Source organism: Anomaloglossus baeobatrachus, chromosome 10 (genome assembly GCF_048569485.1).
Source record: "Anomaloglossus baeobatrachus isolate aAnoBae1 chromosome 10, aAnoBae1.hap1, whole genome shotgun sequence".
NCBI lineage: Eukaryota > Metazoa > Chordata > Amphibia > Anura > Aromobatidae > Anomaloglossus > Anomaloglossus baeobatrachus.
The window spans coordinates 143,425,618-143,453,276 of NC_134362.1; the positions used below are offsets into that span (position 1 = coordinate 143,425,618).

General features: G+C 44.5%; 1 protein-coding gene across 1 annotated transcript in view; it reads right to left on the reverse strand.

Moving 5' to 3' along the window:
- The window catches only part of CFDP1 (craniofacial development protein 1), an 83,899-nt gene that overhangs the window by 15,797 nt on the left and 40,443 nt on the right, over positions 1 to 27,659 (reverse strand). Inside the window, exon 7 of the mRNA XM_075325424.1 lies at positions 12,399 to 12,557. Coding sequence (XP_075181539.1) covers positions 12,399 to 12,557 — 159 coding nt within the window. The remainder of the gene's footprint in view (positions 1 to 12,398; positions 12,558 to 27,659) is intronic.

The following is a 27,659-nucleotide window of genomic DNA, read 5'->3' on the forward strand; positions in this document are numbered from 1 at the left end:
ACCCCAAAACTTGTTCCCCACTTTCTCATGAGTGCGCCGATACCCCACATGTGGTCAGAAACCTCTGTTTGGACAAAATGGGAGGGCTCGGAACAGAAGGAGCAATATTTGAATTTTGGAAAGCAAATTTGGCTGAAATAAATTGCGGGCACCATGTTGCATTTACAGGTCCGCTAAGGTACCTAAACAGAAGAAACCCCTCACAAGTGACACCATTTTAGAAACCAGACCCCTCAAGGCTTCTATCTAGGGGTATAGTGAGCATTTTAGATCCACAGGTACTTCACAGATTTTGTTAACGTTACGTTGTCATATTGAAAATTTTAATAATTTTCTCAAAAATGTTGCTTTAGCATCAATTTTCTTACTTTTTCAAGAGGTAATTCCAAAAATTTGACCTCAAAGTTTGTTAACCACTTTTTTATGAGCGCGGTGATACCTCACATGTGGTCTGAAACCTTTGTTTGGACAAATGGGAGGGCTTGGAACGAAAGGAGCAATATTTGAATTTTGGAAAGGAAATTTGGCTGAAAAAGATTGCGGGCACCATGTCACATTTGGAGGACCCCTAAGGTACCTAAACAGCAGAAACCCCGCACAAGTGACCCCATTTTGGAAACTAGGCCCCTCAAGGAATTTATCTAGATGTTTGGTGAGTACCCTGAACCCCCAGGTGCTTCACAGAATTTTATAACGTTGAGCCATGAAAAAAAAAAAATAAAATTTTACCACAAAATTGTTATTTCAACCAGGTAGCTTTTTTTTTTACAAGAGTAAAAGGAAAAAATTCAGCATAACATTTATTGTGCAATTTCTCCTGAGTTTGGCGATACCTTATATGTGGTGGAAATCAACTGTTTGGGCGCATGGCAGGGCTCGGAAGGGAAGGAGTGCCATTTGACTGCAAAATTGGCTGGAATCAATAGCGGACGCCAGGTTGCATTTGGAGAGCCCCTGAGGTGCCTAAACAGTGGCGGTCCCCCACAAGTGACTCCATTCTGGAAACAAGACACCTCAAGGCTTTTATCTAGGTGTATAGTGAGCAGTTTGAATCCACGAATACTTCACAGAATTTGATAAGCTTAGGTTGCCATATTGAAAATTTTCATTTTTTTCACAAAAATGTGGCTTCAGCATCAAATTTCTCACTTTTTCAAGAGACAACAACAAACCGTGGACCCAACAGGTTGTTATCCAATGTCTTATGAGCACAGGGATACCCCACATGTGGCCAAAAACCTCTGTTTGGATAAATGGGAGGGCTTGGAATGGAAGGAGCACCATTTGAATTCTGGAAAAGTTGAAATAAATTGCGGGCACCATGTCACATTTGCAGGGCCCCTTGGGTACCTATACATTAGAAACCCCCCACAAGTGACCCCATTTTGGAAACTGGATTTTATTCAGGAGTATAGTAAGCATTTTGAATCCACAGGTACTTCACAAAAATGTTGCTGTAGCAACAAATGTCTCACTTTTAGGCTATGTGGCCATGATCCAGCGAGACGGCGTCTAGTACACAGTGTCAGCCTCCTGCAGAGATGTGAGTGTTGTCCACGGGAGAACGCAGCTGCCCATGCCCACGATTTGGGTTCAGGCCGCTGTGGAGCTCTATGCTACCTGCAGAGAACACTCATCTCTGCAGCATAAATTGACATGCTGAGGCTCGGGAAGCTGCGCCACAGGTCGGTGTATGCTGCGGAGAAAAGAAGCACATTGGGCAAGCACATTGGGCATGGGATTTCTAAAAATCCTTCCACTGTGCTTCTACTGCACAACGCAGCACTATGGACACAGGGACACACTATGGACACACTCTGCGCCCAAAACGCTGCAAATCCCGATTATGGGCGCACAGCCTAAAATGCTACAATGGATGAATGGATAGATGTCAAACATATATAACGTCCCACCCCCCTGCATATTCTAAGCTGGCGCCCTTTAGTGCCTTTCATGTGGCACTAAAGGGTGCCTAGCCTTGTATTTAGCCCCCCAAAAAATTAATAATTAAAATAAACGACGTGGGGTCCCCCCTATTTTTGATAGCCAGCTAGGGTAAAGCAGACAGCTGTAGTCTGCAAACCACAGCTGACAGCTTCACCTTGTCTGGTGATCAATTTGGAGGGCTCCCCAGGCGTTTTTTAAAAAAAAACAAAACGTGGGGTCCCCCCCAAATTAGATCACCAGCCAAGGTGACGCAGACAGCTGGGGTCTGGTATTCTCAGGGTGGGAAGAGCCATGGTTATTGGACTCTTCCCAGCCTAAAAATAGCAGGCCGCAGCCGCCCCAGAAGTGGCGCATCCATTAGATGCGCCAATCCTGGCGCTTCGCCCCAGCTCATCCCGCGCCCTGGTGCGGTGGCAGACGGGATAATATATGGGGTTGATACCAGCTGTAATGTCACCTGGCATCAAGCCCTGGGGTTAGTGATGTCACGGCATCTGAACAGATACCCGACATCACTAACCCAGTAAGTAATAGAAAAAAATAAAGACAAAAAAAAAATTTATTTGAAAAAACACTCCCCAAAACATTCCTCTTTCCCCAATTTATTGAAAATAAAGAAATTCCGGTCGCTGTAATCCATTTTGGAGGTCCCACGCCGACTCTGGATCTTCTAGAATATGGAGGGCACGTTCAGGGAACGTATCCCCCATTTTCTGGAAGAGCAAGCTCTCCATGAGCAGTGTGGGTGCAGTAATCTGAGAATTACTGCACTCACACTGCCCCGGTCCAACTTAGGGCAGAGTGACCTGCAGTAACCTCATTCCAGAATATGAGGGGCACGCTCACAGAACGTACGCCCCATTTTCTGGAACAGCAGTCTCTCCATGTGAGGACCACACTGCTCACATGGAGAGACTGCTGATTACTGCACTCACTCTCCCCCGGTCCACAGTGGAGCAGCCTGTGCAGCAGCGACGTCAGCGTCCCAGGGATCCAGCTGACAGCCGCTGTCTGGGCATGCGCCGCCAGCATTCAAGAAGGAGGCGGCGTGATCGCGGGACGGATCACCAGACAGGTAACGTATGACCGGGGGCTGGGGGGGGTGACGGGGGGGATGACCTAGCGGGACCTGGGGACACCTTTCTGTCGCATGTGACGTGTCACATGCGGCAGAAAGAGCAGAATGAATGCGGCCGCGCGGCGCCGCCATCTTCCACGCTCCGGAGGGGGGAGGGGGGAGGCGGCTCTGGAGACTGGAGGGGGCTCCGGTGACCAGAGGGCTCCGGTGGACTGGAGGAGGGGTCAGGGGGAGGACATTTCCCTCCGATCTGAAATGTTTGATCATTTCAGATCGGAGGGAAATGAATGCAGAGCCGGCGGCGGCTGCAGTTTTCTGTGCGCTTCGGCGCCATTTTGAGTGCTCCGGAGGGGGGGTAGGGGTGGTGGGGGGACTCTCCGGTACCGGGGGCTTTGGGGGCACTAGGGGTTTAGATTTCTTTCTCATCTGACATGTTTGATCATGTCAGATAAAAAAGAAATCAGTTTTACCGGCCATTTCTTTTTTTTTCATGTGTTCGTCGGTATACAGTGTATACCGCCGATCACATGATCGGGGTCCAAAAAAAACACCCCGATTCATAATCTGGGGGGTCTCAGCTACCCCCGGTAGCTGAAACCCCCGAGATTTTCGGTCGCTGGGGGGCGCTACAGGGTTTTTTCGGGCCGCCGCTTTAAAGCGGCGGAACAGAATAAGTACCCCGTTTTGCCGCCGCTTTAAGTCGTACGGCCGTCGTTATGAGGTTAAAGCTGCAGAAACATTCCCCCCCCTCCATCCTCCCCCCTCCCCCCGCATCTAACAGTTGTCCCACAACATAAACGTTGAAACTGAGGCACCAGTCCATCCTGAAGCCGAAACAAGAGACAAAATTCCCGCTTCCCAAAATGGTTTAAAGCAAGAAAAAAAAAAAAAAAGCCTGAGAACAATGAAAAATGCAGGGAAGTGAGAAAAACAAAAACCGTCTCTGGAAGTGAAAAAGGGAAAGAAAGGAAACCCAAACTCCTCTTCCAGGGAGTTCTGCTGGAACCAATCAATGGGTATCATAATTATATCCACTAGGCCAATCCTATGTAATCGCAGCAGACAGTCGAGTATTCATCATCCATAAAGTCCTTCAAGGGTTACATATCAATGTTTTGGATTTTGCCTGAGCCGTTGCTCATTCATATCAAGTCATTTGAGAGCATCTTTAGGATTTTCAAAAAAGAATGTCTCTTGCAGTGCAGCCACCCTGAGCTTCGCTGGGTACAGCATGGAGTACGAGACTTGTGCATTTCTCAGGCGTCATTTCACATCTGTGAATTGAGCTCTTCTTTTTGAAATTTCAACTGAATAATCAGGAAAGAAGGATATTTTGTGGCCGTCCACCGTTATGGACCCTTTATTTCTAGCCGCTCTTAGGATCGCATCCCGGTCTCTATAATGTAGTAGTTTCACCAGGACAGGTCTTGGAGGAGCTCCCGGAGGCATGGGTCTGGTGGGCACTCTGTGGGCTCTCTCCACAGCATATAGGGGGGATAGGACCTCTGCGGCAAATACTTTTTGCAGCCATCTCTCAAAGAATTCTGACGGATTTGTGCCCTCCGTTTTTTCTGGAACCCCTATCAGCCGCACATTGTTTCTCCTCAATCTATTTTCTAAATCATCTGTCTTGTTAAGTAGAAATGCCAGTTGCTGATCATGCCTGTGGGATTCATGGGTAACCTGGGGCATTTTATCCTCTAAGTCACTGATTCTCCCCTCTGACGCCGTCATGCGGTCATTCACTTTTTGGAAACTCTGTTTCACACCTGATAACTCCTCCATGATTTGGCCCATCTGGGAGCTGAGGGATGTCATTGTGGAGCCATTTTGAGCTATAGCTGCAAGCACGTCTTTCAGAGTGGGCTCAGCACCCTGCAAAGTTGTGGCAGGCTCAGGGGGACATTTATTATGCATGGATACAGGGAGCTCCAGCTTGTTTTGCAAGCCTTGCTGTAATAATAATGAGTCTGCACTATTTCCTCCTTCCTCCTCCACTGCATTGTGAGGGCTGTGCTGCCTGGAGCTCCCCAGTTCAGCTCCTTCATCCCTGTGTACCGTGGGAGCCCTGCATTCTGTACCCCTGGCATACTCAGACAGTTTTTCAGCAGCATGCATGGCTGCAGCTCTCCCTACTTTGGAGGTTGGCGTCTGTGTCCCACCACCATTTTGTGCAGTACCTTCAATTCCTGCCGCCGCCTCCTTCGGCCTCCTGCTCGTCCCCCAGCCATGTAACCTCCGTCCAAGCTGTGCAGTAAGTGCAGGGTGGTCTCTGGTTGCTGCACGGATGATTTTTGTCCTCTCCACGGCCCAGTGGAAGTCAGGATAATCAGCAGTTCCAGGAGCTCTCCTCTTAGCTTCCTCTCACATCTCAGGCCAGGCCACACCCCTATTGGGCATTATTAATAGTTGGGGGCAATGCAGAACATTGTACTTGCTTTTGCATTATTTAAAACCTATCAAATTCAAGCATTAAAATTGCAAAAATCTAGCATTAGGGATTGCTGTGCTGGTGGGATAGTAAAAACCAAACACCAAGTACTGTACTTTCCTTCTTCTTGGTAGGACCATAGATTTTACCATTACTGCACCCCCAAAATGCCCATCGGTAAAAATTACACCATCATTTTAAAATTGGTGCTGGCTCTAGTAGGAGAAGAGCAAAAATCTCAGCTGTCAGCAGCCGGGTAATCCGGAAAGGGAGAAAATAACATTCCAATTGATCAATATTTCCTAGTTTATCCAGTTAGACGCCTTTGCACAAGTTTAGACTTGTTGGGTGCAGAAGAACAATAGTAACGCCCCAGCTTTAGGGTTCATATATGATTTTGAGGTGTTTTTTTTTCTTACAATAATTCGATAGTAATAAAGTATAAAAACATTGAGAGCCCCCTTTTGTTGCACATAGTTCTGCAATCAGTTGAAATTGTAGCGAGGAGCAGGGCACTGTAAGGCTACTTTCACACTTGCGTAGAACGGCATCCGTCACAATGCGTTGTGTGACACATGTGACGGATGCGTTGTAAACAGCGTGATATAAAGGCAACGGATTCCTGTGAAATAACGCGTTGCGTTAAGCAGAGAGAGAGCCCCATCATCACCGCACACACTCTGGCACTACCGCGCCCATTATCATCCCCGCACACACGCAAGCACTACCGCCCCCACCATCACAGCACACACCCCGGCACTACTGCACCCATCATCACCGCACACACCCCGACACTACCGCACCCATCATCACCGCACACACCCCGGCACTACCGCACCCATCATCACCGCACACACCCCGGCACTACCGCCCCCATCATCACTGCACACACCCCGGCACTACCGCCCCCATCATCACTGCACACACCCCGGCACTACCGCCCCCATCATCATCCCCGCGCACACCCTGGCAGTACTGCATCCATCATCATCACCGCACACACCCCGGCACTACCGCACCCATCATCATCACTGCACACACCCCGGCACTACCGCACCCATCATCACTGCACACACGCAGGCACTACCGCACTCATCATCACCGCACATACACCGGCACTACCGCACCCATCATCATCACACACATACCAGCACTACCGCCCCCATCATCCCCGCACACACCCTGGCAGTACCGCACCCATCATAATCACTGCACACACCCCGGCACTACCGCACCCATTATCATCACTGCACACACCTCGGCACAATCACACTCATCATCATCACCGCACACACCCCGGCACTACCGCACCTATCATCATCACCGCACACGCCCCGACACTACCGAACCCATCATCACTGCACACACGCAGGCACTACCGCACTCATCATCATCACACACATACCGGCACTACCGCACCCATCATCACCGCACACATACCAGCACTACCGCACCCATCATCACCACACACACACGTAGGCACTACCGCACTCATCACTGCATACACATCGGCACTACCGCTCCCATCATCACCACACACATTACCTCAGTGATGTCCCCACTGACAGCGCGACTCACTTCGGTTGCTGCCTGAAGCTGACAGAGAGCAGCGGTGTTCTACGGCCGCTCCTGTCAGCTTCATGTAGCAGAGCTGGATGCATCGTGGGACCTCATGTGGATTACGCTGGACCTGGAGGAGTATTTGGGGATTAATAAAGTGGTGAAAGAGTGTGTTTTTTTTTATCTTTTATTCCAAATAAAAGTATTTTTTTCATGTGTATGTGTTTATTTACTTTCACTTACAGGTTAATCATTGTGGGTGTCTCAGACGCCTGCCATGATTAACCTAGGACTTAGTGGAAGCTATGGGCAGCTGCCATTAACTCCTTATTACCTCGATTGCCACCGCACCAGGGCAATTCGGGATGAGCCGGGTAGAGTCCCGGGACTGTCTCATCTAATGGATGCGACAATTCCGGGCGGCTGCTGGCTGATATTGTTAGGCTGGGGGGCTCCCCATAACGTGGGACTCCCTATCCTGAGAATACCAGCCTTCAGCCCTGTGACTTTACCTTGGCTGGTATCAAAATTAGGGGGGACCGCACGCCGTTTTTTTTAAATTATTTATTTATTGTACGATTTAGACCCGCCCACCGGCGGCTGTGATTGGTGGCAGTGAGACAGGTGTCACAGTGTGGGGGCGGGTCTTACTGCAACCAATCATAGGCACCAGTGGGCGGGGGAAGCAGTGAATACTAGATGGAATAATGAGCGGCCGGCATTTTCAAAAGAGGAAAAGCCGCCGGAGCTTTGTGACAACTGTGCAGCGTCGCGCCGGTGATCGGTGAGTATGAGAGAGGGGGTGAGAGGGGGGAGAGACCAGGAGTGATTATAAGCGATTTAGATCATTCTGCTGGACATGCTGAGCATGCGCAATAGAACGTGACGGGATCCGTCAGCGGATTCCGACGCTTAGCGCATAGCGGCGAAATCCACCACCAAAGACAATTAGTCACCTTGGCGGATTCCAATAGAATCCGTCAAGGTGCGTTATTCTAACGACCCGAAAAACGCTACATGTAGCGTTCCCTCCACTCGACGATGCGTCAAAATAACGACGCAGCATCGTCCAGCGGATGAAACGCAGACATTTGCGTTACAGTGTGTCGTCAATACAAGTGTATGGAGAATAGTGCAGTGCGTTAACGGACTGTGCTATTCTCCATAGCAGTGGATTGCGCTGTACACAAGTGTGAAAGTAGCCCAAATCTGGATCCGCGACCAGATCTAAGAGCTGGTTCTAGGCTTATACATGCAGCAGATTAAAAAGACAAGGACCCATCTAACACGTAGTTTACGTAGATTTACTAATTCTCTCTACACTATTATTATTTATTATAGTGCCATTTATGCCATGGCGCTTTACATGTGGAAGAGAGGCATGCATAGATAACTACAATAATCGTGAATATTTCAAGGCAAACTGGTACAGCAGGAGAGAGGACCCTGCCCGTTAGGGTAGCTAAAAATCTACAGGGAAGGGGTTGAGGATATATTAGGTGAGGGAAGTTCGAGTCGTGTGACGCTATAGTGAACTAAGGGTTTCAGCAGGTTGTAGGCTTGTCGGAAGAGGTGGGTCTTCAGGTTTACTTTTGAAGGTTTCCATAGTAGGCAGGAGTCTGATGTGTTGGGGTAGAGCATTCCAGCGTATTGGGGAGGCACGGGAAAAATCTTGTATGCGATTGTGGGAAGAGGAGATAAGAGGGGAGTAGAGAAAGATCTTGTGAAGATCAGAGGTTGCATGTACCGGGTGACTAGCTCACAAATGTAGGGAGGAGACAAGTTGCGGGTGGCTTTGTATGTCATAGATAGTGTTTCGAAACTGAGTCTTTGGGCAATGGGAAGCCAGTGAAGAGATTGGCAGACAGGAGAGGCCAAAGAATAGTGGGGAGACAGGTGGATTAGTCAAGTAGCAGAATTTGGAAAAGATTGGAGGGAAGTAAGGGTGTTAGAAGGGAGGCCACAGAGCAGGAAGATAGGATAGTCCAGACGGGAGATAATGACGGCATGCACTAGTGTTTTTGCAGATTCTTGGTCAAGGACTGTATGGATCCGGGAAGTATTTTTGAGTTGGAGTCGACAGGAGGTGAAGAGGGCTTGGATATGTGCCTTGAAGGAGAGAGTAGAGTCAAAGGTTACCCCTAGGCAGCGAGCACTGGGGAGAGTGATCAGGCATTGACTTTGATGGATAGGTCAAGTGGGGTGGTAGAGTGAGGTTGGGGAAAGTTGATGAATTCTTCTGTTTTGTCCATGTTCAGTCTTAGAAATCGAGCAGAAAAGAAGGATGAAATAGCAGACAGACATTGTAGGATTTTGGTTAGTAATGAGATGTAGACAGTGAGAACATGCACCTAACTAATCTCAGTAGCTCATGCTGGATCGTCGATAGAAACTTTTGCCCAACATTACACCCCTTCTTGGTGGTCTTACTTTTATTCCAACTTTAGCACACATTAACAGATTCTTAGGATTGTCCCCTATCTATATAAATCAGTCCCCCTTCCAGGACATGAAATTAACCCATTATGGGAATGAGGTAGAAATATGTATTATTTTACCTGCTGTTCTTCTGAATATTAAGTCTTTTTTCTTTTGCTCTTGGGCCTCTCCATCCATAAGATATTGTCCCTCTTCCTTGTCTGTTAATGTGTTTATTTTATCCATGTGGGCACAGTCCTTAACCCTTCTTTATGGAAGTCTTCTTGGGGACAACACACATTTGGCTTAAAAAAAAATAGATTACTCATAGGAAAGAAGGGACAATATCTTCGGAACAGAGGGGAGAGGAACAAGAAATGGCCAAAGCCATATTAAGGAGAATAACAGCGTTTACACTAGGTAAAAAAAAAAGAATCATATTTATGGTAGGACAATTATTCTTTAAAGAAGACCTTTATCTGGGTTTTTTGTTTAACTCTGTCCCTTCCACAATTGCTGCTGCGCCACTGATTGCGGAACAGTTTTTCTTTTTCTTCTGTGCAGCAACAAGTCGGGGGAAAAACTCAATTTAAATAAAAAAATCCTGTGAAAGTTGCTCCATAATTCACATAAGTAATAGGTCTCAAATTGTACACAACAAGGTTGTAAAATGTTTTTAAGTGAGTCTGTCGCCCACAAAAATGAAATGTAACCACTAATGCATTCATTAGGGGAACATATCTCCTATAAAAACAAAAAAAAAACAAAAAAAAAAACATGTGTGGTTTATGTAAAAAGAAGTTTTATTAAAACTGAGAGATTTTATTAAATGAAGGGTCTTCATGCACATTATAATCCCTTAGTTATCCCCTTCGCATACGATGACTGGCCTGTACTGAATCCTCAGCCCTGCACACACAAACAATGCAGAAGCTGAGAGCACACACAAGGTCAGTGTGCACGGGCATCCCCTGATCTCTCTCCTGTCTGCAGTAGTGGTCACTCGCTACACACATGATCTCATATACAAGGTCATTGTGCGCGGGCATACCCTGATCTCTCTCCTGTCTGCAGTATCGGTCACTCGCTACACACAGGATCTCATACAAGGTCAGTGTGCGCGGGCATCCTCGATCTCTCTGATGTCTGCAGTAGTGGTTACTCGTTGCATACAGGATTTCATACAAGGTCAGTGTGTGCTTGCATCCTCTGATCTCTCTGTCTGCAGTAGTGGTCACTCATTGCACATAGGATCTAATACAAGGTCAGTGTGCACGGGCATCCCCTGATCTCTCTCCTGTCTGCAGTAGTGATCACTCATTGCACACAGGATCACATACAAGGTCAGTGTGCGTGGGCATCCCCCCAGATCTCTCTCCTGTCTGCAGTAGTGATCACTCATTGCACACAGGATCACATACAAGGTCAGTGTGCGCGGACATCCCCTGGTCTCTCGCCTGTCTGCAAGTAGTGGTCACTCGTTGCACACAGGATCTCATACAAGCTCAGTGTGCGCGGGCATCCCCCTGATCGCTCTCCTGTCTGCAGTAGTGGTCACTCCTTGCATACAGGATTTCATACAAGGTCAGTGTGCGCGGGCATCCCCCGATCTCTCTCCTGTCTGCAGTAGTGTTCACTCGCCATACACAGGATCTCACAGATGTGGGTGTCCAAAACTGACAACAGAAGATGTGAGAGCACACTGACAATGTATGTGCGAGGCTCCTGCAGTGTCAGTGCGTTCTCGCATAAAACAAAATTGCAAAAATCGGAACAAGAATGATTTTTATAGGGGTCATTTCCCCTATATGAATGGATAAATGGCATACTTCAGTCTTAGGGGTGACAGACCCGCTTTAATGCTTGTTCTGATTTTTTTTTTTACAGAATACACAATCCTGATACAAAAGTTTAGTCAATTTTGATGCATTTCTCATGAAATATCACTTCTAAAGCATATTTTCTTAGCTCTTATGCATTTTGCTTTTCCTCTGCTTTTATGCCTAAAAATGTATGAATAAATTGACAACTTGGTTGTACCAGTTGAGGGTTTATCTCTATATAGTGCATCATTGTCCAATCATTGCTGCCAGTGTCATTGCATAGGAACATATCCCCTTGTTATGAGAATGGTACATATAGTTGGCAATATTGACAGCTATTCAGAAGGAATAACATAGGGACATACATTATAAGAAAATAGGCTCCAAAATTGTTATTTTGTGGGGTACACAAGTGATTACTAAATAAAGCATGTCGTGAAGATTAAAGGGTCTTCTATAAAGGAGTTCTACACGAATATAAAATTCCTATAGATTTAAGAAACATCTAGTTCATAAAAAACACTTATGTAAGCCATGAACGTTAGTCCTACATGTTACTGAAAATACAAGGTTGGTTTTGTTGAATCAGGGCTGAGAGGGACTAGCACTGTTGTACAAAAACTAAGCTGGTGAACTATCCGTGAAGCAAGACTGACTCCGGTGTTGCTCAACCTGAAGCATGCCTGCAGAAAGAACAAGCGGGTGGGTAGGTGTGGGTCACATATGGACGACGGCCATTTAGCGCAAAGCTGCACTTCAACGAGTTCTGTAGAAGCATAGCTTTGCGCGAAACGGCTATTGTCTGTATGTGACCCGCACCTACCCACCCACTTATTCTTACGATGTGAAGGGATAAAAGATGAGTGAGTGCCACCGCTTCATTGCTTTCTTCAGCTTTTGTTAAATACTATTACCACAGTGACAATTTGGAGTGAAGAATACATTTGTAACTATAGATGAAAGATTTTAGACCAGTTGTCCAAATTTACATGAGCAACACAGATATGAAACCCATCGCTTCAGCCTTTGCTTGGCCCATCTCTATCTATTGACACAATGCTTAAAAAAATCCTGTGGATCGATGTTACGGCATGGTCGGCATGGCCACTTACTGAAAATATCTGTTAGAAAGTACTCTTACCCATCTTTGCCCCTATTGTGATGCGCCAGTTCGTCTCCAATCCCTTCTTGCTCTTTGAAGGACTCCCAATCCAGCTTAGATTTTTCCAATGTGCTTATCTTCTGTTTTTTAGAGCCTAATTTTCCAAGTATGCTGCTCATGCCTACAGGTCTTTTCACACTAAGGACAAAATGGAAATACAAGGATCAGATATCCATCACCATCATCTATTTTTATATAACCTACATTCCAAAAAAAAGGTGAGCTGCTATGTAGAATATAAAGAATAGTGTTGGGCGAATAGTGCCTAGTCAGGTTATTCGTAACGAACCACAAAGTACTATTCCGGTCTTCATCACGAATAAGAAACCTAATGCGAATCAATGGGGAACCCAAGCATTTTTCATGAAGAAAATGAAAAAGAAATGCTAGTGTTCCCCATTGACTTGCATTAGGTTCGCTATTCGTGATTAAGACCGGAATAGTAATTTGGGATTCGTTACGAATAACCCGAACACAAACAGTTACTATTTGCCCATCACTAATAAAAAAAAAAAAAAAGAATATAATGATTGGAAATCTCTTATCACCATATCTTATTCAGAACATAGAACACAGATCAGAAGTTGGACTTTGGACATTACCTAATTTAGAGATTGACGGCAGGAACACGTTTCTTGTTAATTACAATTTTGTAGTTTAAACTTTAGCTTTGCTCCTAAGTAGTGATGGGCGAGCATGCTCGGCGCTGCACGTCACTCAATGAAGCATTGGAGTGCTCAAGTACTTGCGAAGCTCGGCCAAGTGTTCCTGGAGCTTGGATATTTCAGCCATGAAACAGCCACAACGCACATGCTTGCTTCACTGTATGATGGGAGCAGGCACCCCAGAGAGAGACAGTCACAGTCTCTGAATGGCTCTCCCAGAGAATAAAACAACAACGTTCTTGGACACAGTGTGACCCAAAAAAGAAAACCTGCACTCCTACCGAAAATACTCCATCTACAGTTGGCTGTATGAGTCGAACTGCCCAATCATTGACTTTCCATAATGCTCGTTTCTTGCGTTGAGTTCATCCAAGGATCTGACCAGGTTGAATTAAGTAGCAAGCATTTTAGTGCTTGCCCATCAGTATTCCTAAGGCTACCATTGGGGTGTACTCCGTTTTACAACATGGTCTTTAAATGGGAACCTGTGACCAGATTTGGCCCCTATAGACTGCAGCCACCACCAGTGAGCCCGTATATACTGCATTCTACAATACTGCGTATCAGAGCCCAGGTTGCTCTGTGGAACGTAAAAAAACACTTTTATTATACTCACCTAGGGTGCTGTGCAGTCCGATGGGCGTCGCTGCTCTCCGGTCTGGCGTCTCCTCTCTGCGGCAATCACCATCCTCCTTTTGAAGCCCATGTGCATGACGCATCTTACGTTATCCACACTGGCTGGCATTGAGATTCTGTACAGGCGCACTTTGATCTGCCCTGCTAATGGCAATCAAAGTATTGTAGTGCACATGTGCGGGTGGTTTTGACCTTTACTTGTGACTACACATTACAGTATTTTGATCTGCCCTCAGCAGGACAGAACAAAGTGTGCCTGCGCAGGACCGCAATGCTGGCCGGTGTGGATCACGTAGGACATGTCATCCATACTGGGTTGGATAGAAGGAGCACAACAATCGGAGCAGGAGTCGCCGGACTAGAGAGCAGCGACACCCATCGAACTGGACCACCCCCTCTAGGTGATTATAACGTAAACAACACCTTAAGAATACAGAGCGGCCTGGGCTCTTATATACAGTATTCTAGACTGCTGTATATAAGGGCTCACTGGTAGTGGCCAGAACTTATAGTCGTCGAATCTGGAGACAGGTTCCCTTTAAATTCCCTTTGAATTTGTTAGGAAAATCACTACCTTGGTTTTCAAAATAACTCTTGTTTGCAATCAATGGGGATATTTTGTAGCCTGGGATTTCTACAGAAAATGTTGAATCTGAAAAGAATCTAAAAGGCTTTTGGACAAATCTGTTGGGGTGTACTCATTTATGCTGAGCACTGTGTTTGTCTCTTTGCTTTCCATGTTTTGTAAATTCTATTCAGAATCCGACCCTGGATATTTCCCACCACCGCACTTCAGATTACTCAAGATTCCTGGATTCTGGGCTAGTTAAGCATTGGCGCTGGCTACAAACATTGTTCTATTTACTATTAAGATCTTGAAAATGTTTCCGCTAAAGCGAACAAGCAACAGCAGAGGCTTCTACACTTCATGCTCTCGTGTGCGGCTCATCTGCTTTCACCTCTGCTGATGCGGTGTCGTTTCAGGCAAGCTTAGCAAAATGCAATGAATGATAATGAGAACTTTCTCCCTGCAATGCAACACTGCACTGCCCTCCATAATATCCATGAATTGTACTTGCCCTTGATCCACGCTTGAAAATAACAATTTTTATTGCTGTGGCGGATTGCCACTGGCGCATACTTAATACCATTTCAGATGAAGGAAAACAACTGAAGCAAGAAAAAAAATAAAATAAATAATAACAACCCATACAGCACATCTGTAATATGTGAAGCCTGAAAACTGCAGAAATGGAGGTAAATAGAGGGTTGTGTTTCATTACAAGAACATTTAGTGGCTGCTGGACGGGTCACTTCTGATAATAATACCACTGCAGTTGTGAATTTACACTATGGGACTGCAGGGTTTAAAGGGACAGTAAAGCCTCAACTCTTATTGCTGTGCAGGAAAGGGAGCAGATTATAGGGGATAACTGACCTGCAGGAAGGGGGTAGACTTCCCTCCTGCCTGATCTCCACTTTAACTTACACCATATGGCCAAAAGGACAGGGACATCTCTCCAAATGTATGAGTTTAGGTTACACATAAGATCATCATACTGGGTTGGGCTGGCGAAATGGAGGGATGGAGCGTTTTACCATTGGGCCATTTCTTGGGCAAGTCTGGGGTTGGAGGAGGCACAGAAAATGCTTCCCATGTTGTCCCTTACTTTTTAAGGGGCAACAGAGTACTCAGTGGTAACATCTGGGAGTTAATTAGATTTTGATCTTTTTTGGTTGAAAGAACTAAAACAACAAGTTCTATCATTTTATAACACAACAAACAGACACTTCTCCTCCGTGTTCACCAAGGTACTGACTGTTCCAGGGATCATTCAACAAGGCAAAGACCAAATTTCCCCACCTAATATAACTAATTTAACACAAGAAGAAGTACAGCTGCATCTGAGCAAATTAAACATTGACAAGAACCCCTGGGCCGGATGGCATTCATCCACGGATATTGAGGGGGTTGAGCTCAGTAATTGACAGACCGCTGTACCTCATCTTCTTAGACTTGTACGTAATAGAGTTAGTATCTCCGGATTGGAGAATGACTGACGTGGTACAAGACAGGTAAAAGAGTGGATCCAGGCAATTACCGTCCGGTAAGTCTGACATCTGTGGTGTGCAAGATTTTTGAGGACATTCTAAGAGATGATATGCAATGATATATTAGAGAGAATAATATAACTGACAACTATCATGGATTCATGAAAGATAAGTCATGTCTAACCAACCTGTTGGGGTTCTATGCAGGGCTGTGGAGTCGGTAAGCCAAACCTTCGACTCCGACTCCTCAATTTCCCTTACACCGACTCCGACTCCACGACTCCGACATATATTGCTTATAGTTAAGTGAAAAATTTATTGTAGTACATGAACATGTGTATGTGAACATCAGACATTTAATCATTTTTATGATGCAATAATCAAGATATTTGGATAGAACATAAAATATATTTATTGGAATACAACTTTGAAACAAAAAACTGTAATAAATTGTAAATATGTAATACACTATGTAATATACAGTAGATTACATATATACATATATATCTTGTGTGTGTATATTTATATACATATACACACACACACATACAGTATATATAGATATATACACACACAGTGTATATATATATATATATAATATAAAAATAAAAAAACATTGTATTACATATTTATAGTTTATTAGTTTTTTGTGTTCTAAAGTTGTATCCAATAAATATATCTTATGTTCTATCTAAATATCTTGATTATTGTATCATACAAATGATTAAATGTCTGATGTTCACATTGCACTACAATACATTTTTCACTTAAATATAAGCAATATACTAAATGTTAGTATTTAGCATGTTTTTGTTGAAAACATTTTTGCCACTTACATAGTTTATTATATAGTGTTATATATAACACTGTGTAATTAACACTATGTAAGTGGCAAAAAAAACAGTTTTCAACAAAACCATACTAACATTTGTGCAGTCTATGAATTTGTTGTAAGAAATAGATTTGCCTCCATCAGATCCTCCTTCACAGATTACCTCAAATCTGACCTAATAATTTTAAGCCTAGAGAACAACCTCTCTACAGTAACTTGGGTTGGAGGCAAAGCCGTAACCACATGGGCAACATCTCTAACAATTTCCGGGTATAAAGGAATTGCCTCATGCACAGTCAGTTTTGATGAACAGTTGAATTTTTCTATTTCTTTGAGAGCAAGTGAAAAATTTTACTGAAATCTGGTCAATCTGCTGCTATAGGAGACGGAGTGAAATCTTTTTCCTTGCGGCAACGCTTTGCTCCTCCATGTCATCCAAATACTTGTCAAAATTAAACTCCTCATCTGATGAGAATGAAGATATGGCAGCAGTAGCACTGTCAGGCCCCAAGTCCTCTTGCTCCTGGCAGTCCTGTAGCCGCTCATCCTAACCGCTACCTCACTCAAAGCTTCTTTTCCTTTAGTAAGCTGTTGATCTTCAAGCAGTATACGATGACTTGGGTCCACATAAACAGCTGCCAGAAGAATTTTATTTTCCAATAGCTGTATCTCTCTCCGTTTCATTGAAGCAGAAATGCCATCTGCGATTAAACCTCCTCTTTGGGACAGGTAAAAAAGCAAGTTCTTCCACTCCCTTATGAAAATGCCAGGAGTTAAATCCTCAGCTTGTAATTTTTTAGTCACGGTAAATGGGCGATTAGGCAATTCCTTCAATTCAGCCACCTGTGTCCATTGACCTTCATTTAATGTTACTTGAGGGTTCACCATATCTATAAGAAACGATTTTAGTTCAAGCAATCACTCAGTCATTAAATAAGTGCTGCCTCACCGAGTGGCTTGATCAACAATTGCCCCTTTTCCCAGCACGTCTCAAGATGGAATCAATTTTAGGGGTTCTGGCGGCAATAACCAACTTCCTCACTTTTTCAATTAGATTTCCAGCATGTCCGCCCAGGTTCACACATCCGGCTTTTCGCCGGTTTGGCGGATGCGGCGCACGCCAGTACAGTACGATACAGTACAGTGGCAGCGCCGCAACTTCCGGGTCACATGCTCCGGTCACATGACAGCATGTGACCGGCGTTTGTCGCGCTGCCACTGTACTGTATACACTGTACTGGAGTGTGCCACATCCGCCAAACCGGCAAAAAGCCGGATGTGTGAAACGGGGGTCCCTCTTGCAGACTCTCTCTTATTGCCACCTGCAGCGTGTGCACACAACACAGCGCATGTGATGAATATGAAAGTGTTTTGAAGCAGCTTCAACAAGATCATCTCATCCTAAAGTATCATTTTGCTGTTCTTCTGTTGTAATATCTGTTAGTTCCTCAGTTACATGAGCAGCGCTGTGGCTCCATCTCACACATAATAAATCCTAAATTTTCTTCTAGCTGTTGTTCATTACTCTCATTCATCAGTTAATTGTACTTCTCATGTTTGAAGCGTTGTTCGTTACAATGGTAAGAATCTGGGTTTTTTTGCGTTCCTAATATTGCAGGACTTTTTCCACTAAGACCTGGAGAAACTGGCTGGTGTGATGAGCTTTACTATCTTTTACTGCCAGTGTCTTGCTAACAATTTCTTTCTTGTTACAAACATATCGAACATTGATGGCAAAATAATTCAGTGAAATGCAGTGACTCCGGGCTTTTTTGCTCACTACACTAAAACTATGTAGGATATTAAAAGCTGACTTTGATAGTACAATATTATAAAAAGATCTGGATAAGATGTCAGAATGGGCAGACACTTGTCAAATGAGATTTAATGTTGATAAATGTAAAGTAATGCACCTAACATGGAGTAATCCTATAGCTGCATATACATTAAATGGAAGTAAACTCGGGACTACAGAACAGGAGAAGGACTTGGGTATTCTCATTACAAATAAGCTGAGCAGCAGCACTCAATGTCAAGCAGCAGCAGCTAAAGCAAACAAGATTCTAGGGTGTATAAAAAGAGAGATTCGATCCCGTGTTCCCAATCTATTGTTACCCCTCTATAAATCACTTGTAAGGCCACATCTAAAATATGGGATCCAGTTTTGAGCTCCACATTTTAGAAATGATATTCAGAAGTTAAGAGTCAGTTCAAAGGCGGCCAACTAGACTACTACAAGGAATGGAAGGCCTCCCATATAATGGCAGGTTGAAAAAGTTGGGCTTGTTAGTGACAAAAAAATGTATAAATGGTGGAGAAAAGTTGAATTTGATGGACCTAGGTCTCTTGTAACATTTATTGTGCATTATAAATGTGTTAATACTCTAACATGGGTAACTATGGATCCAACAATACTATTGTTTTCTTCTTTCTTTACCCCAATTTTTATTCTTAAAATAGTTTTTTGTCCTGTTTTTTTCATTTAGGAAATGTTTCTTTATACTTAAAACATTTCCTTGCATTCTTTTTCTTACAATACTTAAAAGGGGTTGTCCAGGACTTAACAATTGATGTCCTATCCATAGGAAAGGTCCTCAATAAGAAATCTTGGAGGTCCAACAACTGTAGCCCCAACTGCTTTGGCAGTGGCGGATCACGGCAGCACTGGACAGTTAATGGCAGCTGCCGATTACTGGCTTATTTGCCATTCACGTGAATGAGAGATAAAGAGCAGGGCTGCTGCATTCCACCCTATACTCCACCAATATCTGACCACTGCTGATGCAGATTTCAGTTGATTGGAGGGGATGTCGGTTGTTGGACCCTCACTACACTGAGTTACTAAAATTTTAACTCATTTTTAAGGCCATTTATTGCCCTTAGAATCTGGACCTCACTGATTGCTCAAAAGACAGCTGAGAAATGCGCAACACGGGAGGCAGAAGACCAAGCTCTTGGCCAAAATTGGGCACAGACTGGAGTACAGATATGAAAAAAGACTGAATTTCTATTGAATCTGAATTATGCTTTTAGAGCTTCTGCATCCCAAGTTGAACATAAGTCTGGTCAGTGATAGTATGGGGTCTCAGGACCCGAAGCCCACTTACCTTCATTTAAAGACCTAGACAACTAATTTAAAGGTCCCACATGGGCCTTGACCATAATCTATGATCAGTTACATAATACTTCATACTACTGAAGTAGTGCAGAGCATTATTCCTGCCTGACAGTACTAAGTCAAGGCGGCCTATTATGTGCTAATAAGCTCCTCAGTGGTGTAAAGAAGAGTGCAGGCTCAGGTGAAGGACAGCATTCTGGATTTGGAGACACTTTAGGCTATGTGCGCTCACAGCGTTTTTTTGAACCTGCGTTTTTGGCCTCAAAAACTCAAAAAACGCACCCGCAGCAAAAACGCACCGGTAAAAAACGCATTCGTTTTTACCACGTTTTGGTGTGTTTATGGCTGCGTTTTTGATTACTGCGTTTTGCTGTGTTTTTCCAATGTATGGGTGAAAAATGCAGTAAAACGCAGGAAAGAATTGACATGTCCATTTTTTATAGCTCAAAAACACAGCTATAAAAAAACAGCAAAACAGCTGCGAACAGCAAAAATGAAAAGTCATAGACTTTGCTGGGGAAGCAAAGTCATGCAGATGTGAGCCTAACAACGCACCCGAAAAACGTGCAAAAACGCTGCAAAAAATGCTCAGTGCGCACATAGATGGCTAAGTCCAGGCATTAAGACTAACAAATGCCACAATATTTTTACTATAATAGAAGAAGCTGTGGAAAAATAAAGCGCAATAGGGTCTTACCCTTGTATGTAGGGGTATAGGATGGGGGAGCAATACTACTCACCAAATGTGGTTGTGAGAGTCACAACCACTGTAATCGCACGTAAAATTTGACCACGGCAGCAGCAACCCAAAGCGGCAGATAACAGAGAGAGGTAGAAACCGGGTTCTTCAAAGGCGCGCCAATGATCACCAGCCAAAGGATCAGATCAATGAAGCTTTATTGTTGCATCGGTCTACGCGTTTCAGGAGCCCTGCTCCCTTCCTCAGGACCATCAAATACAAGCATACATCAAATCTACCTAGATATCTACAATATTTTTACTAGCATTAATGGTAATGAGAAAACCTTTTTAACGCTATAGCTATTTAGAGTTCTGTCATCAGGTTTTTCCACCTAATCTGAGAGCAGCATAATGTAGAGAGAGAGATCATGATTCCAGCGGTGTGTCACTTACTGGGCTGCTTAGTGTAGTTTTGATATAATCACTGATTAATCAGCAAGAGATTATCACTAATGGACTACTTGGCATGCTGACTGGTAGTGAAGAGTATTTGTGAGCTCTGTATAACTCCACCCCCACCACCGATTGGGCAGAAAGCTTCCAATCAGTGGTGTGGGCGAGGTTATAGCACTCCACCTTGAAATAACTGCTAGATCTGCAGCAGGGAAAACATTGATTTTAACCAAATGACAGCAAACAGCTTAATAAGTGACACATCGCTGGAATCAGGGTCTCTGTCTCTAAATTATGCTGCTCCCAGATGAGAAAGCAAAATAAAAAATAAAAATTTAAAAAAACAAAACAGAACCCCTACACGTGTAAGGAAATAAATCAGCACAGCCTAACACAAAACAATGGTGAAAGTTACACTTTTCCCGAAATATCTGTCAGTATTACAGGACCAATCTCTGATAAATGTAGATAGTTCACAAATAATTTAAGGGCTTGTGTTTCCGATAGTCCCAAGATTTCTTATTAGTTAATTGTTTATGAAACACTATGAGCCCAGACGTAAACTTTATGTAGGTCACAGTGCGTAGACACCTGGGCGTGATATACACCTCTACTCCCGAATTAGGAACATGCCAATATCCTGCAATATGTCAATGATGGGCAGACGGCACGCCAGGAGAAAGGCTGTCTCCAGACTCTGCATGCCTGCAATCACCAAGGTTTCCTAAAGGTTATAGACTGAGCTGCAGAATGACAGATTGCTGGTGACAGGACGTTGTTTATTGTAAGTACAGAAGTGGAAAGGCCCCGGGCTGACGGAGATGCTGCTGGACTGCTCTGATGAGCTGTGATGGAGACCCGATCCTAGCCTCCTGCCAACAGGGCATTCAGCTGTATGCCCGCCACTCCGGTCAATACAGGGTCACGGTACAACATGCAATTTCATGTCATTCACAGCGGTTTTATCTCATACACCCTTGCCTGAGCCTTATTTTTCTTCATGGCTGGCACAAAGCAAACTTCAATTACTAGACAGTGGAAAGCATTTACTGATTTGTCTGGACTGAGAGGATATCACACATATTGTGTGTAAATATATATTTATCTATCTCACACATGCATTTTTATTTATACTTCTCTCCTCCTCTTCCCACAATCACATACAAGATTTCTCCCGTGCCTCCCCCAAACTCTGGAACGCTCTACCCCAGCACATCAGACTCTGACCTACCGTGGAAAGCTTCAAAGGGAATCTGAAGACCCACCTCTTCCAACAAGCCTATAACCCTCAGTCCAGTACACCACTGCGCAACCAGCTCTGTCCTCACCTATTGTACCCTCACCCATTTCCTGTAGACTGTGAGCCCTCACGGGCAGGGTCCTCTCTCCTCCTGTAGGCTGTGAGCCCTCGCAGGCAGGGTTCTCTCTCCTCCTGTAGACTGTGAGGACTCGCGGGGCAGGGTCCTCACTCCTCCAGTAGACTGTGAGCCCTCGCAGGCAGGGTCCTCTCTTCTCCTGTAGACTGTGAGTCCTTGCAGGTAGGATTCTCTCTCCTCCTGTAGACTGAGCCCTCGCAAGCAGGGTCCTCTCTTCTCCTGTAGACTGTGAGCCCTCGCAGGCAGGGTCCTATCTCCTCCTGTAGACTGTGAGCACTCGAGGGCAGGGTTCTCTCTCCTCCTGTACCAGTCTGTTTTGTATTGTTAATGATTGTTGTACTTGTTTTTATGTTCACCCTTTTCACTTGCAAAGCGCCATGGAATAAATGGCGCTATAATAATGAAATAATATTTATATCTTGTAGATAATCCAAAGTCAGTGGAAATCTGGTTTCTCATTCAAGCTAGTGTGTTGAGTCTTATGTTATTTCTGTGCCCAAGTTGTTATGAAGTGGTAAAATGGTTTGCAGTGACACCTGCCTGTCGCTCGCTTTCCCCCCCAAAAGTTTTGACTAAGTTCCCGACAAGTCCAGGTAAAGCTGCCAATCTAATTACTATTGGATAACAAGGCACGAGTTAACACAGTTTAGGTCACAGGTCAGGTGGACTTCCTGGGGAAGTGGGACCACGGGTGGGCAGGTGGTTATTTTACATTGTAATGTACTTGCTTTGCCGTTCGGAGGGATAATAAAGTTGCTTGGAGACAGTTTTGACCCAATTCCACTGTCCTGGAGTGAAAGAAGAAAAAAAAAAAAAGAAATAACGTGGGCTCCCGGTCAGCGGTAGGTACAGAAGTTCTCACGCTCGCGAGAAATTCCATGCCTGCGGTAGACCAGCTGTGACCTATGGAGCCTCGTTCTGAGAACTTTCTCAAAATGACGTTCCATAGGAATTGATTAGCGTTGTGGGACATTACACCACTGAATTACGTTGGAACTTCAAGGATTTTCTTAAATTAAAAAATTGGTGAACGAGGGAGTATTGGTAAGTATTTATTAAAATAAAACTTTTTTTTTTTCCCCAGTGTCTGTGTATTTTAACTACACTTGCAGTGTTACTACTAATGGGGGTGTCTGATAGAGGTCTCTTCCATTTCTAACCCCTGGGCTTGATATCAACCACAAAAGTATTACACAATTGCCACATCAGGAAGAGCTGGGCAAAATACTAGATATAGCGCATCTAATAGATGCGCCACTTTTAGGGCGGCTGCTGGTTAATTGTAGGCTGAGCAGGGTCAAATAGTCATGAGCATACCCAGACTGCAAGTACCAGCCCCCAGCTATCAGCTTTACTTTGGCTGGCTATCAAAAATAGGGCGGCGCTCAGGGGTATTTTCTGATCCCCTGTATTTTTAATAACCAACCAAGTTAAAGAAAACAGCTGAGGGTTGAAGCACGCAGCTGTCTACTTCACCTGCACTGGTTATCAAAAATAGGGGGAACCCCACAACAATTTTTTTTGTATTTATTCCCTATCCACATTTGTTTGCAAAGCAATAGCCCCCATTTTGCAGCCCCCTAGCCCTTACTACAACAATTCTACATCACAAAAATTCAGGTCCCCATTGAATTATATGAGGGTAGGGGGTAAAGTTTGTGTCCTGAACCGAACGCTTAAGTAAAACCTGTACAAACCCTAACTTACTCAGGTCTGCGCATCTCTAGTGATTGGTGTGCCAGAGATTGCAGCACTTTGGTCTTTCACACTCACATCCAAATGAATGGAGTGGCAGTGCACATTATCATCCTCAGCTCCAGTCATGCAGGCCTGGTTCTTTGGATTGGTGGGGCTCAAAGTTATCCTATGTCCCAAGACACCTCTAAGAGGAAAATACATTTCTACATTTGTGGACTTTGCTGACATAACTTTCCAGCAGAGTCCATCTTTGTAGACAGGTACAATAGCACTATATACTGTTTACCATGACTTCTGATGAGTGATGTATGGAGACATATATGATGTGAACCCGGTATAATCAATAACAGCTTCAGTTATTATTGTCTCGTTGGGAAACAGTACAGTAACTAAATGAAGATTTGGTAAAAAAATGCCAAAATGTTTCCATTCCCACTATATTTTCTCTAAAAAGAAAACAAATATTTTACTCTTCCTTACATAGTAGGGGAGGGGGGGGGGGGAGTGAAAGGGCACCCTCACATTGCGTTTTTACCTATGTTCAGTGGTCCTGTTGAAGCTTCTGTCTGAAGTCCCACCACAAAACATGTTTCGGACACATGCACCGACGGGGCCATTGACTCTAATGGAGCAGACGGAGTCAGAGTGTGTTCTGTCTTGCACCCAGGGCTACGGAGTCGGAGTCCATTTGGGTGGCTGCGACTAAGGCCGTAGTCTCACTTGGGACTCTCATGAGTCTCTCATTGCATCACCCACCACGGCTTGACACTCACCAGGCACGAACATGCAGCTGCATAGAAATACATGCAGCTGACCCGCTCCTGTCAGGAGAGTGTGCGGCCATGCCGAGTGATGGCTTTTTTGTCTTTTATTTCAAATAAAGGATTTTTGGGTTGCTTGTGTTTACTTAATTTCACTTACAGATTAATGATGGGGGGTGTCTCAGAGATGTCTGCCATCAGTAATCTAGGACTTAGTGGCAGTGATTGGCTGCTATTAACTCCTTATTACCGCGATTGCCACCGCACCAGGGCAATCGGGAAGAGCTGGGTAATGTGCCAGGACTGTCGTATCAATGGATGTGGCAATTCCAGGTGGATGCAGGCTATTTTTAGGCTGGAGGGCAGCCTAATAACCGTAGGCCTCCCCAGTCTGAGAATACCAGCTCCCAGCCTTTATCTTGGATGGGCATCAAAATTGAGGGTACCGCACGCCGTTTTTTTTTTTTTTTAATTATTTATTTTACTGTATGATATAGACCCACCTACCGGCGTGTGTGATTGGTTGCAGTCAGATGCGCCCCCACGCTGAATGACAGCTGTCTGACTGCACCAATTACAGTCGCCTGTGATCGTGTGAAGCAGTGAATATGTATGAGCCTAATGAGCAGCCAGCTTGGGAAGAACAAAGAGCTGCCGAGGGAGCAGTGCGACAGCCGCCCCAGTGATCGATGAGTATGAATCGCTTCGTCCTATCCCTCTGTGTCAGATTCTGGTCCCATGGACTTTATATGCGGACCAGCATCTGGCCAGATACCGTGGATCAATCCCCCGCAGACCTAAAGTCTGTGGGGGATTGTCTGACAGTCCTCCAAAAAGCAGGGACAAAAGGCGGGAAAACGCAATGAATTAGCTACCTGCGTTTTTTTCATGACTTCATTGAAGTCAATCGGTGAAAAAGGGAAAAATGCAGAAAGAAGTGACATGCTGCTTTTTTCTGCACCCAAAACTTCAGGCAAAAAAGAACCAACATTCACACAGCCTTTCTGAATTCTCCAAGACTTTGCTGTTGAAGGACTGCAGTTTAGGACAACAAACTGCACCCAAAAACGTGGAAAAAAATGCAGTGTGCGCATAAGGCCTAAGTGTTAAGCAGTAGTAACTTAAGGGCTCATTTAGATGTCTGTTCTATCCATGCTCTTCCCAGCTAGAATGTGCAGATATATGCACAATGTGCAGATATATACAGTATAGACCAAAAGTTTGGACACACCTTCTCGTTCAAAGAGTTTTCTTTATTTTTATGACTCTGAAAATTGTAGATTCACATTGAAGGCATCAAAACTATGAACTAACACATGTGGAATGAAATACTTAACAAAAAAGTGTGAAATGTCTTATATTCTAGGTTCTTCAAAGTAGCCACCTTTTGCTTTGATTACTGCTTTGCACACTCTTGGCATTCTCTTGATGAGCTTCAAGAGGTAGTCACCGGAAATGGTCTTCACTTCACAGGTGTGCCCTGTCAGGTTTAATAAGTGGGATTTCTTGCCTAAATGGGGTTGGGACCATCAGTTGTGTTGTGCAGAAGTCTGGTGGATACAAAGCTGATAGTCCTACTGAACAGACTGTTAGAATTTGTATTATGGCAAGAAAAAAGCAGTTAAGTAAAGAAATGCGAGTGGCCATCATTACTTTAAGGCTACATTCACATGACCGTTCCGTTTTCGCGGTCTGCAAAAAACGGTCCATTTTTTTCACGGATGCATCCGTATGACATTCGTTCTGTTCCGTATACGGTCCGTGTGCCTTCCGGTTTTTTTTGCGGACCGCAAAAAACAGAAGCCGCTACGAAGATAAATAGATGGGTAGATATAGAGATGGATAGATAGATATAGAGACAGAGAGATAGAGGGATTGAAGGATGAATGAATGAATGAAGGGATAGATAGATATAATAGATAAGAAAGACATATAATACACATATAAAAACATATAAAGCATAGTCTAAGCTGGCACCCTTTAGTGACTTTCATATGGCAATAAAGGGTGCTTAGCCTTGTATTTAGCCAAAAAAAAAAATAAATGACGTGGGGTCCCCCCTATCTTTTGTAGCCAGCTAAGGTAAAGTACACGGCTGCAGCCTTCAGACCACAGCTGGCAGCTTCACCTTGGCTGGTAATCCAAAACAGAGGGCACCCCATGCTGTTATTTTACATTAAATAAATAATTTAAAACAAAAAACGTGGGATCCCCCCACCAAATTGGATCACCAGCCAAGGTAAAGCGGACAGCTGTGGTCTGGTATTCTCAGACCAGGGAGGTCCACCGTTATTGGACACTCCCCAGCCTAAAAATAGCAGGACACAGCCATCCCAGAAGTGGCGCATCCATGAGATGTGCCAATCCTGGCACTTTGCCCCAACTCATCCGTTGCCCTGGTGTGGTGGCAAACGGGGTCATATATGGGGCTGATGCCAGATGTGTAATGTCACCTGGCATCAAGCCCTGGGGTTAGTGATGTCACGCGTCTATCAGACACTCGACATCACAAACCCAGTCAGTAGTAGAAAAAAAAAAAAAGAAATAGACAACAAAAAAAGTTTTATTTGAAAAAACACTCCCCAAAACATTCCCTCTTTCACCAATTTATTGAATAGAACTATCAAATTCGGGTCCGGCGTAATCCAATAATCGGGTCCCACAACGATCCATACCATAGTCACTGTCCCAGTCAATGGAGAACATAATGTTCCCCATTGGCTGGGAGAGTAGTGCAGTGACCTGAGCTAATATCATGAGGTCACACTGCAGGGGATGACGAGCGCTGCCATCAGGAGGTTAGATGAAATCATTACCTGCTGTGACGATCTTCTGCACTCCTGACGTCAGCGCTGTCACTGCCTTCTATGCCCGCCGCATTCTCAGCAGTATCGTGGGAGCCCGTGACATCACCGCTAGTGACAGTCTCGGGACGTCTGCGAGACGTGATGTGAGAACGCGGCGGGCA